This window comes from Lathyrus oleraceus, chromosome 7 (assembly GCF_024323335.1).
Source record: "Lathyrus oleraceus cultivar Zhongwan6 chromosome 7, CAAS_Psat_ZW6_1.0, whole genome shotgun sequence".
Taxonomy (NCBI): Eukaryota; Viridiplantae; Streptophyta; class Magnoliopsida; order Fabales; family Fabaceae; genus Lathyrus; species Lathyrus oleraceus.
Genome location: NC_066585.1, coordinates 340,850,093 through 340,870,180, shown reverse-complemented (window position 1 = coordinate 340,870,180; position 20,088 = coordinate 340,850,093). Strand labels below are relative to the sequence as shown.

Below are 20,088 nucleotides of genomic sequence, written 5' to 3'. Positions count from 1 at the left end.
ATAATACTAATGACTCATTCCTCACCCAAATCTATTTCAAATGCATCTTCAAAGCTTTGCACCCAATACACTGCGTCATAAGCTTAACAATAACCCTTTTCTCCAAAAAGGCAATTGACTCTTAAATCTTCTCTTGAAGATAATATTAAGGCAAGACTATCATATATTTATGTTTATTTCTATTATCAAGATCCTCATTCTTCTGATTTTGGTCTTAATTCATATCTTCATTATTCTAAAAGTTGTATCTTGCTAGTATGTATAATAACTTTTAGGTTAAAAATTACTCATAAATAATTCAAATTAATAAGAGAAGAGGATTGGTAGAAAATTAATATATTAAAAAAATCACAACAACAATTTATTATTGAACCAAATCAAATTCAAAATAAAACAACTATGTAATCAAATAAATAACCATATCAAGGTTAATAAGGTGATTGAAGAACATATCAAGTTTTCAAACTAGTTATTGTCATACCAAGTCTGTCCTTGAAGATAATCAATGATACTCTTATCAACTTGAAAAGCTTTAGTAAGAACCTCGTCAGAAATAGGGGGATTAGATTTAAACAAAGCATTTGCAATAGTGATAACTCCTGGATTTTGACTGCTAAGTCCAGCGATGGCAACAGCGTTTCCATATCCCACATTTAGTTGAAAGTGAATTAGACCGATTGGGAACACAAACACATCTCCCTTGTTGAGAACTTTGGTGAAAAGACGATTTTTATCTTGATTGGAAGTGACAAATCCAACATAAAGAGTGCCTTCGAGAACTGTAAGGATCTCAGTCCCTCGAGGGTGAATGTGGGGTGGATTTAAACCTTTAGGTGCAAAATCAATGCGAGCCAAAGATATTCCAAGTGTGTTTAGTCCAAACAGTTGGTCTACAAATACTGGAGTCACTTGAGAGCCCAATGCATTTACGGGATTCCCAGGATCAATATGTTTGAAAAAATCTTCAGCTTTAACTAGCGCAGGATCTTTACAGAACTTTCCGTTCACAAATACTGCAAATTACCAAAGCATAACAGTGATATATTAAAAAGAAGAAAATAATATTAATTCTTAATTAAACCAAAAAAATAATTTAAATAGTAAGAATTTGGGAGGAATCTATACATACCACCATCTTTAGGGTCTTTGATTGCAACACAAAAGTCTTGGAGAGGGCTTGGGTCATAAGCAAAGGAAACGGATGCCAAAGCCAAAATGCTAACAAGGAAGTAAAGAACTTTCATTTTGCAAATGACTAATACTCTTTAATGACTCTTGTTATTATGTAAATTATTATTTGCTGGTGAGAATTGATTTCTGTTGCATGTATAGCTCTCTATTTATAAGAGTGCAATATTGAAGTGGTTTGCATTTGATCTTTACAGTAATTAATTTTCTATTAAAGAATGAACCATTCTTTAACAACTACCGTGCTAAATCTTCCCAACAAAGTCAATCAAATTTTAAAATGGAAAGTTTTGGCTAAATCAAATTAAGATTTAGACTTTGTCTTATTTCTGGATATTTGATTATCACCAGTTGTGTTTTTTAATAAAGATGAAAATTGAATTGGTTTGCAATTGATCTTAACCTTAATTAATTTTGTATTTTATAATGAATCATTATTTCATAACTTGTATGTGTGCCTAATTGCCTCACCAAAGTCAAGAAAATTTAAAGGCATTAAGTTGTCTACTTGTACATGGTAGTTTTATTTTGGTATATTCTTGGCAAAATCAAATTAAAATCAGTAAAGACTTCTTCTTAGTTCTGACTTAACTTTTGAGATATTCGGTCACAATCATATAGCATCACGCTAATATATGTTCACAAGGCAGAATAGAAATATCATTTCAAAGTTACCCAGCCAATAAATAATTAACTTGGCTTTCACTGTAATCCAAAATATGAAAAATAAATAATAAAAAACATCTCACGCTAATTAAGAATGGTAGATAATTTTGCTTAAAAGGTGATGCATTGATCTCGCTATATATTATAGCTAGATATTTTATTTACTGGTTTACAATGTATTGGATGTATTGAAAATGAAAGATTGAAATGTTATGGTACCCGAATCCGGTCTGGTCAAATGGTCCAATAAGACGGATCTAATTTAAAGGTTTAATTCAAGAATTTGCGTCTATTCAAGCTGAAGAACATGTGAGTTCTCGCTGAGAAGTCCGCACTGAAGTAAAACATCACTTCATCTCAATCATTAGGGTCATCCCATAGTCCTTGTGCAAGACGTCACGTTTACCTGAGACAACTATAATCTTTGTTCTATACAAGTCGCATCACATCAAGGTGCAATATTCATTACATACTTGCTAGTTCCGCCTCTTTGATTTTTTTGATTTGGTCTTTTGAGTGTTAACTTTGTAGATACATCTCATTTCTAACAACTAGAGACGTCTATTATCGTACAAGAATCTTTTCACAACAGACATTCCTACTCTACTACTGTTAGCTCATAATTTTGACGCCCACTAAAGAATCACCAAAAGGGAAATCCTGTGTAGAGATATTTCGACCAGGAGGAGATGTTCGACCATGTAGAGGTATTTCGACTGGATAAGGATAATAAGAGTCAAAATGCAGTTGTAGAAATATTTCTTAAAACGGTTGGAGACGGTTTTCGATTGGAGATTCAAAATTCAAATAAAGGATGCAACTTTGCTCTTATCTGAAACTGTTGAAGGTACACGTGGGGCATAATGGATAGGTACATCCATGCAAGGTGCCATGTGTCTCGACGTGATTGAAGGGCCGTTAGAAACGGTTATTTTGATTAAGTATAAATAAAGGGTCTTAGTGTTAGGATCAAGTGTATGTGTCAAATTGTGTATAGAGTCTGTAAATTTACCAAGTACCCGTGTGAAAAGGAACCGTAAATTAAAGAATGTACGTTTGTTTACACCATTGTTAGTTATTTTAAAGCAATACAATTCATCTTTATTTTTCTTCCAGAAATACATTTCTTTATTTCTTTATTTCAAACCGTCTCCTTTTACTTCGTTATTTCAAACAGTCTTAATATTTCTTTGTTTCAAACACTTACTGTTGCCACTTGGTTATCATCATAGTCTTTTACAATTTTTCTCCTTAATTCATATTAGCTTTTTACCGTAAGTTTTAATCCCTAGTCTCACTAATACTGTGGAAGTGTTCATGATTACTAAAATTCATTTTAAAAACAGTTCGCACATGTCCTAGGATCAATCTGATCAATCCTGTGAGTAACCAAATTTAGAAATTTGGAAGATTAGCGGTTGTTTACTAATTTTTAAGGTAAACAAATTGGCACACCCTGTGGGAATGTGCTAGTGTTTTGGAAATTGTTTTTAGTTTTGGTTGTTAAGTCATTTTCCCCTTTTTTCAGAAAGAATTCGTTGTATGTTATTAAGGAGTGGTGAAGTAGCCATAAACAACGAACAACGACCAAAGAGAGAATCACATACGAGGATGGCAAATGTAAATGCACCAGATAACCAAAACTCTCAAAATCCATCAACTAGTAACATAACGCCCCCTTCTTCTTCGATAGGGGCGAACACGGCCGCAATGCACGTGTCTGAAATAGTTCCATCTATGGTGAGTTTGATTCCTACGCATTCGATCTCCCATACTGAACCGATTTTAACCTACATCGGGACTAGAGGGCCTCCACATACTCCTGCGATAATTAGAGATATTCCAAACATGCCTTTGGTACCCCCTGGTTTATCAATACCATTTGGTAGTCAAGAACAACCTTACGGAATGTCAACTTCAGTGATGTCCAGTTTACACAATGTTGATTCTACTTTCTTAGAACCAGTGGTTAACATAAACTCTCCAGTACAATGGTATGGGGTTAACATGGGTCAAACTAACTAATCTTCGGGTTTGAGACACCAGACATAACTACCTAGTCTTACAAATAACTCTGAAGTAGTGTGGAGACAACAGATGGACGAAAGTAACCATGAGATGGTCCAAATGTTGACCCAAACATTGACTACCGTATTAAATCCTCTGATTCAAAATACGGCTCAGTCGAATCAACAACTGACGGAGCAGGTGGCGTGAATGTCTGAATTCTTGGGTGTACCACAGCCACAACGACACCCTCCTAGGGATTGGGTAAGAGAAAACCAAGGGCCACTTTTGAAAAAGACCTTACTATCAACCAGATCCCACAAAATCAAATGCAACCAGATATGCCGAATCAGGGGGTAGGAATAGTACCCCCTAAGATCGAACCACAAATACCCAGGAAATCAAGGGTAGTAATGGTAAATAGAAACCAAAACGCCGATGATATCATACAACAAGTTCGACATTACGATTTGGCAGCAGATAATAATCTAGCAGCCATGGTCGAGAGGATTATGGTTCAAAATGGGGTAAATTTTGGCCTTCAAAGACCAAATTATGCATCACATCTGTCAGAGTATATCTTACAGGCAAAAGCATCCCATAGAACAAAAATCCCCAAATTTACTAAGTTTTTTGGGGATACCACTGAATCAACTGTCGAGCACGTGACTAGATATTTAATTGAGGCAGGAGATATGTCAAACAATGAGAGCCTTAGAATAAAGTTTTTTCCAAGTTCTCTCACCAAGAATGTCTTCACATGGTTCACCACCCTACCCCAAAGTTCGATCCACACTTGGAACCAACTAGAGAGAATGTTCCATGAGCACTTTTACATGGGACAAACAGAGATAAGTATGAAGGAATTGGCTAGTATCAAACGAAAGTTTACTGAGCCAATTGATGACTATCTGAATAGGTTTCGATTACTCTAAGCTAGATGTTTTACACAAGTTCCAGAGCATGAAATGTTTGAAATGGCCACTAGGGGCCTTGACTATTCGATTAGGAAGAAATTAGATACACAGTATTTGAGAGATATGGCCCAACTGGCTGATAGGGTTCGACAGTTAGAACATTTGAAGGAAGAAAAGGCTAGGGCAAATAAAGGTAAAAGGGTAGCCTATGTCGATTTCAGAGATGATGATGAAGGGTCCTACCATGGACTTCCAGACTTCGATGATAACGAGATCGACTTTGCTGAATTGAAGCAGGGGCCACCATACGCGTGTAAAGTTTTGACCCCTTCGAATGGAAAAAACCCTATCGAACCAGAAAAGAATGATAAATTTCCCAAGAAAACTTATACTTTTGACGTGACAAAATGTGACAAATTTTTCGATTTGTTAGTCCAGGATGGTCAAATGATAGTACCCCCCGGTGCTAAAATACCTCCTTTAGAATAAAGAAAGAAAAGAGGGTTTTGGAAATACCATGGTTTTCTGGATCATAAAACATCTCAATATTTTCTTTTCAGGGATCTTGTGCAGTGCCATCCAAGAAGGGAGACTCAAATTCGGAGACAAAACACAGAGCCAGATGAAGATCGACTCCGATCCCCTGCAAGTAGCTGATGCTCATTACACAGAGCCAAAAGAAGTGAACCTAGTTGAAGTCACCGATGATTTCGACATGACTGAAGTCACTTAAGACTTTGTATGAACCTGTTATGGCTAAGGTTTCTTAATACCTTGACCATGAATCTCTTAATGACTTCATTCAAAATGTTGTGGGACATACCACCAACAAAAACGCTGATGTTTATGACGTTTGGGACGCTGAAAGTTCCAAGCTGATGATAATCACCAAGGAAACCGTTGATGGTTTCATATAGATATACAAGGCCACTGAGGGCCTTCAATTACAATTTCAAAAGTTGGACATCACTGAAGACATCAACATGGAGGTTAATATGGTCCAGATATCCCATGAGACCTCCGTGGAAGTTGACGAGGAATGTCGATAGGAAGAATATAACAAAATCGCCTTCCCTAAAGAGGACGAAATGTTGTTAGACTTCCTCCGAAGGTGCCAGAAGAAGCAATCGGAAGTCATGTTGTGCCCTCGATGCAGTGTTGTGTTCGACAAGAAGGAGGCCCAAAATCTCGAAGGGGTAAGGAGAAAGAATCACCAAGAGGGTCGCAAAGCTTTTTAAAATCATTATGTCATTCAGCCCATAAGGGCTTTCGACCCTAGGAGATACTATGATCTAAGACGACTGATGGTGAAACTTAGTGAAGCCAAGTGAATAGGGACGGCTACTAAACCCATTTATTTCAAACCTAGTGTTGAGGTTTTGAATGGGAAGTGGGTAAAGCCAACTGATGACAGGAAACACGGTCAAGGGAAATGACAGAGCTTCTAAGTCAAAAGGGGTTCATCATTGGCTTACCGTAAGCAATTTCAGGCCGATGAAAGAACCTCCCATGTATCTGAAAACTATAAAGGAAACAACCCTATGACAAGATCTCAGTGGAGAAGAAGCAGATGAGAAGGAAACCCCAAAGGGATGTTGGTGAGAAAGACAAAGTTGAGTCTAGCACCAACGTGCCTACAAAGCAAAGGGAAGCCTCAAGCTTTGACAAAAAAAAATTCAATGATCCAGCAGAGGCGGCCAGAGAAAGATATAATCAAGTGGTTGCTAAAGATGAAATGTTGACTGATAATTTCGACTCATGATCTGAGGCTTCTCTAGATATTTTAGTAGGTGTTGTGTCTGTGATGCCCAGGGAGTTTGACCGGATCATAGAGGTCGAAGATATCGGCAACATCACGGAGAGAGAAATGGTTGCTCATAAGCCAGTATGCTACTACATGATGAATAATGGCTGCACTGAAGAGAAAATGCCTTCTTCGAGAGAACCAATGAGGCTATGAAGAGTCATCTTAAGTCTCTCTTCATTATTGGAAAGGTCGAAGACGTTCCCATTAATAAAATCTTGGTGGGTTGTGGCGTGACCGTTAATTTGATTCCTCATCACATGCTAAGGAAAATTGGCAAGTATGACATTGATGCCAAACCACATAATATGGTGCTTACCAACTATGAAGGTAAAGTGGGTTCCACCCTTGGTGTCATCCAAGTCGAATTAATCGTAGGAACGGTCACAAGATCTACAATGTTTATGATTGTGGAAACGAAGGTCAATTCTAATTTGTTACTTGGAAGGGAGTGGATACATAGGGTCGGAGTTGTCCCATCCTCAATGCACCAGAGGATAATTATTTGGCGTCCAGATGGTATCGTGGAAAGTATATCGGCAGATCAAGGGTACTTCAAAACCCCTATCAATCATACCGACAAACGCCAGTTCAACAAGCATTTGGCCAATATTGCTTCCTGTGATTCAGCCGATTTTTCATTCACTCCTAATGACAATGTTTATTGTTCCCTGTAATTGCACCCATACAATGGCTTTCGTTGGGACAGAGAAGTAGTGGGCAAAGACAACATTGGATACTTAGAAGCGTCTGGAGTTGAACCCACAGATTGGGGAAGCGATTTCAGTGCTGATGACTGAGTTTGCAGCGCTAAAAAGGATTTTGGCTTACATAGCTAAAAACAAGCAACAATTGGCTTTAGAGGCCGAAGTCAGAAACATGGTTGTCGAGGCCAGTGAAGTTTCTCATCAAATAGGTCCTAGGAAGGACTATGACCCAATGCCACCTGACAAGGGTCATAACGAAGAGCAATGCCAGAGGCTCGATGCTATCTACGACGATGAGCCATTGGGTTTCGAGAAGGATCCGCTAAAAATAAACGTTAAAATGTTGGCTCAGGATCCACTTGAAAAAATAGACTTGGGAGAGGGATTGATAAAAAGGCCAACTTACATCAGCGCCAATATCCACCCTCAACTAAAATTCGAAGTAGTCCAGTTGTTGAAAGAGTTAAAAGACTGTTTTGCATGGGACTATGATGAGATGCCTGGTTTGAGTAGAGATCTGGTCGAGTTGAAGTTGCCAATCAAACCTGGAAAGAAGCCTGTTAAGTAGAGCCCAAGGCGATTTGCATCCGCAATACTTTTGAAGATCAAAGAAGAGGTCGAAAGGCTCCTTCACTGCAATTTCATTCGCACAACCAGGTATGTCGAATGGTTAGCTAATATTGTGCTTGTTGTGAAAAAGAATGGTACTTTGAGGGTTTGCATAGATTTTAGAGATTTAAATACTGCAACCCCAAAGGATGAATATTCAACGCCAGTGGCAGAAATGCTAGTCGATTCAGCTGCAGGCTATAAATATTTAAGCATGCTCAATGGATATTCTGGGTATAATCAAATATTTAGAAGAGGATGACCCAAAAACAACATTTTGATGCCCTGGAGCCCTAGGCACCTACGAATGGATAGTGATTCCTTTTGGTTTGAAAAATGCTAGGGAAACCTACCAAAGAGAAATGAATTCGATCTTCCATGATTTTATAGAGACTTTTATGCAAGTCTACATAGATGATATTATCATTAAGTCTGTTTCAGGGAAGAGTCATATATACCATCTTCGAATATCCTTTGAAAGGATGAGAAAGCATGGTCTGGAAATGAATCCTCTAAAATGCACTTTTTGTGTGCAGGCTGGGGATTTCTTAGGTTTTGTGGTCCACAAAAAGGGAATTGAAATAAACCAGAATAAGACCAAGGCCATAATTGAAGCGAAAACGCCATCAACAAAGAAAGGATTGCAGTCACTACTAGGGAAGATCAATTTCCTGAGGAGATTCATCTTAAATCTTAGTGGAACGCCACAAGCTTTTTCATCATTGCTTCAACTCAACAAGGAAGGGTTCGAATGGGGGCAGGCTCAACAAGATGCATTTGATAAGATTAAAGCATACTTGAGTCATCCACCAATCCTGACACCCCCTTGTAGAAATAAAAGTATGAGATTGTATATATTTGCGTCTGACAAGACTTTAGGGAGCATATTGGCTCAAGAGGATGATAATGGCGTCGAAAGAGCCATCTCTTACCTCACTAGGGTCTTAAATGATGCAGAAACTAGGTATAACATAGTTGAAAATTTGTGTTTATGCTTATATTTCTCTTGTACAAAGTTGAAGCATTATATAAAACCCGTTGATGTTTATGTTTCATCTCATTTTGATGTTATTAAACATATGTTATTTAACATATGTTATCCAAACCAATTTTGCATAGTCGAATTGGGAAATGGGCATTAACGTTAACCAAATTTTATTTAGCGTACATGCCACTAAAGGCTGTTAAAGGAGAAGTGGTAGCAGATTTTATAGTCGACCACTCCATAGATGCAAATGCACTACACTATCTTGAAGTAGAGCCTTGGAAGTTGTACTTCGATGGGTCTAGTCACAAGGATGGAACATGCATATGAGTGCTAGTTATTTCTCCTAATAAAATTCCAACAAGACTTAAGTACAGAGTGGAAGGTATGTGTTCGAACAATGAGGCTGAATATGAAGCCCTCATAGCCAGACTTGAAATATTATTGGAATTGGGGGCAACTCGGGTCGAAATAATGGGTGACTCAGAGTTTGTCATAAAACAGATCACAAAGGAATACAAATGTATTAAAGAGAATTTAATTATGTACTTCATAATAGCCAATCGATTGCTAAAAAGATTCGAAGTGGCTAATATTTGACATATACCTCAATTAGAAAACCAAGTGGCTAACGATTTGGCTCAAATTGCATCTGGGTATAAAATTTCAAAAGAAAAATTGCAAAAAGTCATCGAAGTCAAAGGAAAGGTCGTGGCAACCAGATTAATCCCTTCGGACTTAGAAAAGACAAAGCTGGGATACACTGATGAAGGAAACTTCGAAATATTGGCAGTAGACAATCTGATAGATGGAGATTAGATGAAACTAATGGTGGTATATCTACAGAATCCAATGGCGTATGCTGATCGAAAAACCAGGTATCGAGCATTAAGTTATATACTTTTAGGATTAGATTTGTGTAATAAGTCTCCTGAGGGAGTTTTGCTTAAGTGCCTCAGTGAGTCAGAGGCATATTTAGCCCTTTCGACTATCCACAGTGGGGCGTGTGAGGCGCACCAAGTTGATCATAAGATGAAATGGCTTTTGTTTCGCCAAGGGATGTATTGGCCTACTATATTGAAGGATTGCATTGAATTTGCAAAGGGATGCCAAGAATGTCAGATACACGCAGGCATACAACATATTCACGCAAGCGAATTGCACTCTATCATCAAGCCTTGGCCATTCAGAGGTTGGGCATTAGATTTAATTGGGGATATTCGACCACCATCATCTAAGAGTCAAAGATATATCCTAGTGGGCGTTGATTCTTTTATGAAATGGATCGAAGTTATACCCTTACCAAACGTAAATCAGGAGGATATGATCGAGTTTATCCCGAAGCATATTATTTATAGATTTGGAATCCCAGAGACTGTTACAACAGATCAAGGGTCAGTATTCACTGGTCGAAGATGCAAGAATTTGCTAAAGAAATGGGTTTCAAACTGTTAACTTTGATGCCATATTATGCTCAGTCTAATGGACAAGTCGAAGCTACTAATAAAGTGATCACTAGTTTGATTAAAAAGCATGTGGGGAAGATACCTAGAAATTGGCACAAAACTCTAGATCAAATTTTGTGGGCATGTCGTACCTCTCCCAAAGAAGCCACTAAGTCGACCCCTTTTCGGCTAACTTTCGGCCATGATGTTGTTTTACCAGTAGAGATTCACCTACAATCCACAAGGATTCAAAGACCTAGTGAAATTCCAACAAAGCCATATTGGAGCATGATGCTGGATGAGTTAGTTGATTTAGATGAAGAAAGGTTAAATGCCTTGGAATTATTAAAACAACAGAAGAAGAGAGTAGAGAACTCTTATAACAAGAAGGTGAAAGTCAAAAGTTTTTTTCTTGAAGACTTGGTCTGGAAAGTGATCCTTCCAATGGATCGAAAAGATAGGACCTTAGGGAAGTGGTCTCCAAAACGGCAAGGCCCTTTTCAGATTTTACAAGTATTTTCTAATGGTGCCTATGAAATTGAAGAGCTTAATGAAGACAAGAGGACTTTGAGAGTAAATGGGAAATATTTTAAAAAGTATATACTAGTACCCCAAGAGATAAAAATAAGAGACAAATAGTTATATATAAGTTAATTAGAGCCAATATGGTAAAAATGCCAAAATGGTTTACATTTGATTTGAAGGCCCAAAGGGCTAATATTCATTACAATTAAAATTTGTTTCATTACATCAAAAAATAAGCAAAATGGAAAGGAGACTAAAAAATTTAGAAAGGAAGGTTGGCCTTGATCTGAAGGTACTTTACTTTAAGAAGCTTCAGACGTTTCTCACATAAAGATCTCTTCGACCGGAGAAGTTTGAGGTCAGACTCAAGTTTTCGAGCCTGTTCGAAGAACTCCATGCCGAATTCTAGCTCTTTAGCCATTAAGGAATCATCAAACTCTAAGAGTTGGCTTTTGCTTCTTTCTGCATCAGAAATATTTGCCTGAAGTTCTTCTATTTGTTTCCTCCAAGAAGCAATATCACGATCATGGCCTTCGATCTTTTCTTTGTTCTTTTGTTTAGTTTTCTCCAATTCCATCGTCTTGTTGGTGGACTCGGTGGTAGCATCCCAGGCAGCTGCCTCAAAAGCAGATTTCTTCTCAATTTCCCCTGTTAGCTGAGGTAGTAGCTTATGATCTGCGACAACTTGGTCGATAATAGTACCTCTCTCCAATATAACATTGGCAACTTCGTGGGAAGTTTCTAGTAGGTCGACTTGATTAAGAAGAGCCTTTAAGATCTTGTCTTTAATCTTGGAAAGCACTTCATCTGTAGGAGTGCTCGAAGGTTGATCTTCAGACACCGAAGCATTGCTAAGGCTTTTCTCAGAGGAACTTTCCCTAAAGATTAACATAGCCTTCAAATATTCAAGGGGTTGACTTCGTTTCAAAATAGCCAGTCTTTCTGCAGAAAGGCCCCCAGTACTACTTGTCGAAACTTCATCCGTCAGAATAACTGTAATGGTTGGAGTGATAAGAGTTTGGTTTCGAGTCTGTGTATCGCCTGTATCAGCCTCCCTCTCTTCAAAGGCTTCATCATCGTCAGAGACTGGGATCTGGTTGGCTTTGTTCTCTTCCTCCATCATCGTATCTTCGAAGTTTCCACCTTCCCCCTGGGGATTGATTGTTCCTTCTAAATCATCTTCAGGATTGTCTCCATATTCAACTAATTCATCCACCACCATGGGTTCTGGGTTCCCTCTAGCCTCACCTTCTTCGATCGAAGCAGTTTCATGATCGGAGTCGCTGGTGTGGGAGTGTTGAGTAACAGTCTTTGGTGGTGAAGTATCAAGGCCACCAGAGGGAGGTTGGTTAATCTCACTCATGGAGCCTTTTTCAGACGATGATCGATAAGTGGGTTTTCCAACACTGTTTAAGACATCCGCTAGAGAAGCTGGCGCAGAGGAAGTTGTGGTTTTAGTTTGAACGACAGTACTTGCACCATCCTAAAATCAATAAAATCGAAACAATGAGTGGTGAAAGATGGTAAATAAACTATGTAAGGTAGAGTGAAGTTTGTTTTACCTTGTCACCTTCGACCACAGGGCTGGAGTTGTCACTCTCACTTTAGGCCACTGCTATCTTTGCCATTTCTTCAGGAGTAGGCTCTTGCATAGTAAGTGTAGAAGGACTTTTATTCATAGCGTTTCTCATGAGGAACGTACGAAGGAATCTTTAGACTTTCCATTTTCTTTGAAAATTTTTGTTTGAGCGTGACAGCTGCTTCGCGGATGGTTCGACTAAGATCATCAGGCCTATAGGCAGTTTCAAAGTAGTTTGGGAAAGTTTAGATTTCTTTGATAAGCGTGTAAGTACCTTTTCTGGTCTTTTCCTGCACAAGAAGAAAAGCTTTTTCAAAGAGTTAGATAAAGGAAGAGACATCATAGAACTCTTCAATGTAGTATTTAGTCCACCATCTCCCAAACTCTCGAGTGCAGAGGAAGTTAGGCTCGAAGTTAAAAGGAGTAAGTTGGGTTCTGCCAGTGTATCTGGCTATCTACTTGAGGGAAGTGGCTTCATTATGGACTGCATTGTAGAGAAGGAGGCTACCCTTTTTATCATACATGCACTTTGGGATAACCTGAATTAACCCAAATGTCGGGCGACGAGGATGGGTTGATAGGTGATCAAAGTAACCTGAACCTTTGAAGGATTAAATCGAATGGTTAGGATCCTGGGGGTCAAGAAGGCTTCCCAAATCAGTAAAGATTTTGTCTCTTGTTTCTTGGGTGGAGATGGGAAGGTCCTGGTAAACCATTTTAGACTGTACTTCCTGAAAGCAAAGGGGTCCATGCTCGAAGTGAAAACATAGCGCTTGGTGAAAATCATTATGCAGCTCATGAAAGTTGGTTGCAGGGCTTGTCGTTCGTCACCGGGAGTCAACTGAACCAGTCTAATACCTTCGACCCTTATGTTTTTAACCTCCTCAGCTTCTTCGTCAACGAGGCCTTTGTTCGATAGACTAGCCTCGAAGGTGGTATTGAGCCAGAGTTGCAATAGCCAAAAAGGGCCAGAAAGGAGAAGATTCCCTTTTTCGCCCAAATTCTTCAATTGAGCGACTCCATCGATCAATGACTCATAGACACTGACCAATATCATTTCTCTTAGACAAATATCATGTCCAACATGTAGTTGATTTTCCAAGGTAAGATATTTCTTGGCAACTTGCAAAGACTTCGAGCAGAAGTCAGAGTGAGACAACCACAAAGCCAAGAAAGCTATGTGCTCCACGTCGGAGACGGTGTCAATATCCTTGTCATGATAGTGGGCTATGTGAGTCGAATATGCTTCTCAGGATGTCGAAAAGGCTATGGTGTCCGCAGTATCGATTTCAAGATCGTAAGTATGTCCAGTAGATTTTAGCCCTGTGATAGTGGCCAAGTCGAAGAGCGTAGGTGTGGGCATACCACAAGGAAAGTGGAAATTATAGTGTGTATTGTCCTAAAAGTACAATGAAGAAATCAACATAGAGGTTCTATACTCCAACTCTATCTTCGACAACATGATTAGGTCATAAATGGCTGTGTCTTTCCAGTTCTGAGATTTAGCTTTCTCTACTTTCTTTAACCATCCTAAATAATCAATGGGGTCTTTAAATATGGGGGTAGCGCGGAAAACTCTGAATCCATTGTTCATAAACCTTAAATCTTTGGTCTCACTAGCCTTAGGGTTTTCAGTGGTGGTTATTCCAGTCCTAGGGTTATTTGCTTACCCTATAGGCTTGCATTTATGATAAGAGGGGAAATACTCTCTACGCTTACTAGAATCAATGTCTAAATCAGTTAGAGGTCGAGATAATGCATGATTCTTTCCAGATACAGAAACGGGAATAAGTACCTGAGAAGCATAGATTCTGCGTTGTTCCTCCGTTTTGGGCTCTGGTATGTATTGATGATTTCCTACCGTTAGTGGAGCAGATAATATAGTGAAATGAGGAAGCTATGAGATCTTCTTGGGAGCTTTTGTTTTGGTAGTTGTGGTCTTGATGGCTATGCTAACTTCTTTAGGAGCTTTGCTTGAAGTTGCCATTTCTGTTGGAGATTGAAAGAGAGAAATCTGAGTTTTTTGGTTGAAGATTGTTTGAAGAGAAAAAGCTAGAGCGTTTGGGAGTTCAGAAAGCGTAAAGTGGGAAATGAGTAAGTTTGTGGGTTTTATAGGGGTGCTTGGAAGAGAAAACGTTTCAAATCAGCATTAATGGTTGACAAGATAGTGGGACACGTGTCTTCCTTGGGCAGTGTGATAGAGATGTTAACTAATGTCTGGACCCATGATTTCCTAGAGTCTAGGAAACGTGATGAGTGAAAAGATTCGGTTGTGGGATGAAGAGACGTGGTTAGGGAAAATGTAATGATGACTCTGACGTCACCAGACAGTTGGAGAAACTGAAAAGTTATGCAACATTGGAACACTTGGCACAATGTCAGAGTTGTTAAGGCTTTGAAGCGTGGTCTCAAAAAATGTCTTTTTCTCTCATATGTCGAAAATAACATTTTTGGGGGGAAATTTGTTAGCTCATAATTTCGACGCTCACTAAAGAATTACCAAAAGGGAAATCCTGTGTAGAGATGTTTCGACCAGTAAGAGATGTTCGACCAGGTAAAGGTGTTTCGACTGGATAATGGCAATAAGAGTCAGCGTGCAATTGGGACTTCATAAATATTTCTTAAAAAGGTTGAAGACGGTTTTCGATTGGAGATTCAAAATTGAAATAAAGGAGGGACTTTTGCTCTTATCTGAAACTCTTGAAGGTACACATGGGGCATAATGGATGGGTACATCCATGCAAGGTACCATGTGTCTCGACGTGATTGAAGGGTCATTAGAAACAATTATTTTGATTAAGTATAAATAAAGGGTCTTAGTGTTAGGATCAAGTGTGTGTATCAAATTGTGCACATAGTCTGTAATTTACCAAGTACCCGTGTGAAGAGGAACCGTAAATTAAAGACTGTACGTTTGTTTACACCATTGTAGTTATTTTAAAACAATACAATTCATCTGTATTTTTCTTCTAGAAATACATTTCTTTACTTCTTTATTTCAAACAGTCTCCTTTTACTTCGTTATTTCAAACAGTCTTAATATTTATTTGTTTCGAACAGTTACCGTTGCCACTTGGTTATTATCATAATCTTTTACAAATTTTCTCCTTAATTCATATTAGCTTTTTACCGTAAGTTTTAATCCCTAGTATCACTAATACTGTCGAAGTGTTCATGATTACTAAAATTCATTTTAAAAACAGTTAGCACATTTCCTAAGATTAATCTGATCGATCCTGTGAGTAGCCAAATTTAGAAATTTGGAAGATCAACGGTTGTTTACTAATTTTCAAGGTAAACAACTACATATCTTTTGTTATGCACCATAACAGTGGCGTTATCTATGGGAATCTTGTCTTTGGGTTCTTGCTTACACACTAGATTTCCTTAATCCTTCTTGTTGCATAATCACAACCGCTATATTAACCTATTTGATAGTATATAAATTTTACAACTATAAGGAATGGTAGCCTAAAAATCGGCCTAAACCATAATTCATCTCAACACCATTCCTTCACATGATGTCTATTAATCATTCCCGACACTTCAAAACATTGATTCAACAGTCCTCACCCCCATGTTTGAAATCCACTTCCTTCGCCAAAAATAGGTATTCCCGTTCTTGTGACTTCTTTAACGACATCCTCTCACAAGATCTCGATCCCTAAACCAGATGACATGGGACATTTATGGTCTTTTCTTTATCACAACCGCTTCAACAATAATTTATATGTTACACTTTAAAGAACCTCCATCTCCTTCGCAATTGTAATTGTCAGGTTCAAATATGTCTCAGAAACTCCAACGACTCTAGGATGCACTCAGGATGCAAGGTGCACGAACTTGTTATGATTACCTATAAAAGTAGACAGCAAATCAACTATGGGCACCACAATATGGTTATCCTGAACATTGGGTGGGACATAAGGCTTGAAGTTAACAATGATATATGAGAACATAATTCCCCACCACAACAGCCAACCAAGCACTAAGGGAATCCAATGCAGATAAATTCATTGGAAAAAAGATACATATGAGCTAATAAATCAACATCTTGGTCTTTTTCATTACATACTTTTATCAATCTATGTAAAATCTTACTATGTAATCCTTTAAATCAGAGAAAATAAATGAATTATTCACCGGAATTCTTTCCTTTATCATTATGCAGAAAAACTGGTTCGCCATCGATCATCATAGAGCTTAAGCTAAAGGTGGCAAATGGGTGAATTCATTAACATCATGAGTGTATGACTTAAGAAGTCGACACCCAATGATGAGAGTATTGGACAAGTGACTTTAAGCACAAGAGATGGGTGAATTGTGGTATTCAAAATTTGTGATTAATTTAGGTTTTGTTACTTTGAAAGTAAATTGTGTTAGTATTCTATGAGATCAGAGAAAAATGAACAGCGGGAAGATAAAAACAGTAAAGTAAATTACAGAAAATGAGAGATAAGGGTTTAGAGAGATGACACTAGTGATTTATCCAAATTCGACCGAACATTGGCCTACTCCTGTCCTCAAGATGTATTCTTGAGATTTTGACTATAACTTTGATCTTTTATAGGTTATGACCATGAACCTTGATACAAGCTTATCTTCATATTTTACAAAGGTTTATCCCCAACCAAAATCAAAACTTTTACCCAAGCTAAGCTAACGAATCGACTAAAGATTTTACAGGCTAATCTCAAGAATCAAACAAAGCGTTTTTTCTGAAAAGTTCTAAAACCCAAACATAAATTTTAAGACTAGTTTATCTCAGGAATCAAATTCGATTTCTTCAAGAATATCATACTCTTGAGAATTATAACAACAACACAACAACAATACAGTTTCTTCCTCACAAGTAACATTTCACTCAAAGACACTAAGGCAATTTAAGTGAGATATAAATTCTTTTTAGAGAGAGAGAGAGAGATAAGTTCCAAATAAAATATAGAACTTCAAAGATTTGGTGTGAAATGGGGAGGATAAGAACCTCCCTTATATAGGGGTTGGAAAGCTAAAAAAAGAAAATGATCCCTGGGAAATTTTAATGACCTAATCGGTTGAATTAGAAAAATATTCTGAACCATTTGGAAAGTTTAGATAGAGATTTGTTACCAACCATTAATACATTATCACATTAGATTATACAATCTATTAGGCTTCTTCCAATCCACTAGCTTAAGGGTCTAATCGATTGGGTAGTTCAAAAAATTCTTCAAAATGAAGTTGATAGTTTCTTAATTAGTTGGCTTGAGCTTAAAAGCAATTTAAAGAGATTTGTTGGTTAAAAAGATGTTTAACATAGGTTTTAAGTATGTGTGTAAGTTGCTTTAGTATCTTAGAAGTTACTTACAGACTTTCACAAAACGATGGCGTCATACCCCAATTTTGACCCTGAATCGTCGAATCAATACATACATTATAGTTTTCGCATCTTTGCATATCATAGCATGCATATCATGCCACATAATGCCTAGAATGTCAGTCAAAATAAATTTTCAGATCTACAGAGAGACCAGTCAAATCAATTTTCAAATGTGTGTCAAATTAGCGGGCGACAAATTTCAAAATCGAGGTTGCAGACGTCAGTTTTATAAGTCTACGCTTCGCGTAGTTTAACCTGATGTGTTTGTTTTATTTTTCGGCTACTTTTTTGGTCATATTTTGATCCACGTGACCCTTTTAACCGAGCATTTTCGACTTCAAAATCTAAGAAAAACCTGTATGTTTCTAGGAAGTTTATTTTGCGTTGGTCATTTTAGTGCATTCTGTTTAATTTTTTATGCACTTTTGCACCCGATTTTTACTCATTTTAGTCATTTTATTTTTATTCTTTTGTCAAAATATTCAGAAGAAATAAATAGAATTTTTAATATCTTCATTTTATTTTTATTGTATTTATTTAAGAAGGTGTGAATTTTAGTCGTTTTAATTGATTTAATCTAATTTAAACTAATTAAAGTTTTTAGGAGGGGCAACTTTGACATTTTAAGTTATCTTCTCTTCTTTGATTTAATCTAGATCAACGATTCAAATTAATTAAATGCCCATATTATTTATCCATGTGCCTTTTTATCATTCAATCATAAAATAGAATTAAATAAATAGATTAATAGAGAAAATCATAAAATAAAATATCTCTCCCTACATCAAGGACATGCCACGTTTCCTTAGTTAGTTAGAGACTTTTTGTCATAATTCCCACTTTCATTGGATGATTAAATAAAAGTAAAAGACTTCGTCAATCACAAGGAGCCATGTGTCCCTATTGATAAGAGGAAAATTTGGTTTTTGCTATGATAACATTGCCAAACGGAGCCCAACTAAAGGAAAAAGTCATTTTTTCTCCCACACGCGGAAGGATTCTTTCTTCGACTCTCAGATCTCTTTTCATAAAGACTTTTTCTCTGCATTTTTCTTCTCTTCTTCTTCAAGTGTTTTCCACAACCCCACATCCCTTTTGTCTCCCATTCCACCATAACCATCTCCGTCCTTGTCTTCTTCGATCCGTTAACCCACTCACTGCCCTTCATAAAAAACCCAGCTCCACACCATCGAAATCATCGACAACCCTTCTCAACGCTCAAAGAAACCCTTTTATAATGTACATCGTTCGTCTGTAATTTTCAATTGTAATCTTGGTTCAACTTTTTGCACTTAACGTTGATTGTAATTTCTTTCTTAATCACTTTTTGAGTTGCATCAATTTGAAGAAGTTGTTGCAATGAAGATAAGGCCCTTCTGTTTCATCACTCGACATCCAACTGCCTTGTCAGCTCTTCGGTACACAGTTCCGTCAATTACAACGACGATAACCAAAAAGCAACTGATCTAATTTTCCATCGACTCAGTAATGATATGAGTTTCTTTGGTGTTCGTGTTTTTTATGGTGATTTGATTTGAGTTTTATTTATGTTTAAGTGTTGGAATTGTGTGTTAAATTTGGAAATTGGCTTAAACTTTGTTGAGTTTGATTTTGATTTCTTGTTTGAAGTTCATGTGTGTTCATGGTGAATTTATGAGAGGAAGCACAATTTTCTGATCCAGGGGAAGATGAATTCTTCTCATTTTTTAATTTTAATTTATAAAATCAAACTTTTTTTATATTATTTATTTATTTTATTTTTATTATATATTATTGTTAGGAAAATGAGCTTAGATTTAGGTATTGTGCTTCTCTCATGTACATTAGGCCCACTTTCTATTTATTTTGTACACTCTTGTTTTACTATTTGTACATCCATATGTTGTATTAGCTTTGTGAATGTGTAAATATAATGTGTGGTTGCTACTATTTGTTTACTTTTGTTTGCGTTGCTTGATTGGCTTTTTAATTTGTGGATCCGATATTTTCATGTTGTTATACCATCGAATTTTTATCAATATATTAATTGTATTTCGCCGCGTTATGACCTTTGCATACCACGTCTCATTTGTTGTCGATATGCATAAACTAACTTTCAGCATATTATTTAGATTTTTGCAGGCATTTCTTGACTTTTCGCTTATTTTGAATTTCGATTATGAGGTTTACTAAACCACGGTTTGATACCGTTTTCGTTGCCATTATGAGTTCATTCCTTTCCATTTTGCAATGATATATTTCACGTTACCATTTCTTTCAATTCATCATAACAAACAATGATCCAACGTTGTTGTGTT

The 20,088-nt window shown here is 37.3% G+C and overlaps 3 protein-coding genes across 4 annotated transcripts; 2 read left to right on the top strand and 1 right to left on the bottom strand.

Annotated features, from left to right (window-relative positions):
• Positions 1-327: 327 nt before the first annotated feature.
• On the bottom strand, positions 328-1,383 carry LOC127101334 (germin-like protein subfamily 1 member 17). Of its 2 annotated transcripts, none has more exons than XM_051038716.1 (2): positions 1,130-1,383; positions 328-1,013 (listed from the first exon to the last, which is right to left on the bottom strand). In XM_051038716.1, the coding sequence occupies exons 1-2, from the start codon at positions 1,242-1,244 to the stop codon at positions 466-468; spliced, it is 663 nt and encodes a 220-aa protein (XP_050894673.1). In that variant the 5' UTR covers positions 1,245-1,383; the 3' UTR covers positions 328-465. The 2 variants fall into 2 exon arrangements, with proteins under 2 accessions (XP_050894673.1, XP_050894674.1); XM_051038717.1 differs by having other exon boundaries at positions 1,133-1,244.
• Positions 1,384-4,274: 2,891 nt separating this feature from the next.
• LOC127103727 (uncharacterized) lies at positions 4,275-4,796 on the top strand. Its single transcript, XM_051040958.1, has one exon. The coding sequence runs from the start codon at positions 4,275-4,277 to the stop codon at positions 4,794-4,796; it is 522 nt and encodes a 173-aa protein (XP_050896915.1).
• A 5,523-nt stretch (positions 4,797-10,319) lies between these two features.
• On the top strand, positions 10,320-10,967 carry LOC127103725 (uncharacterized). Its single transcript, XM_051040957.1, has one exon. The coding sequence runs from the start codon at positions 10,320-10,322 to the stop codon at positions 10,965-10,967; it is 648 nt and encodes a 215-aa protein (XP_050896914.1).
• Positions 10,968-20,088: the final 9,121 nt, after the last annotated feature.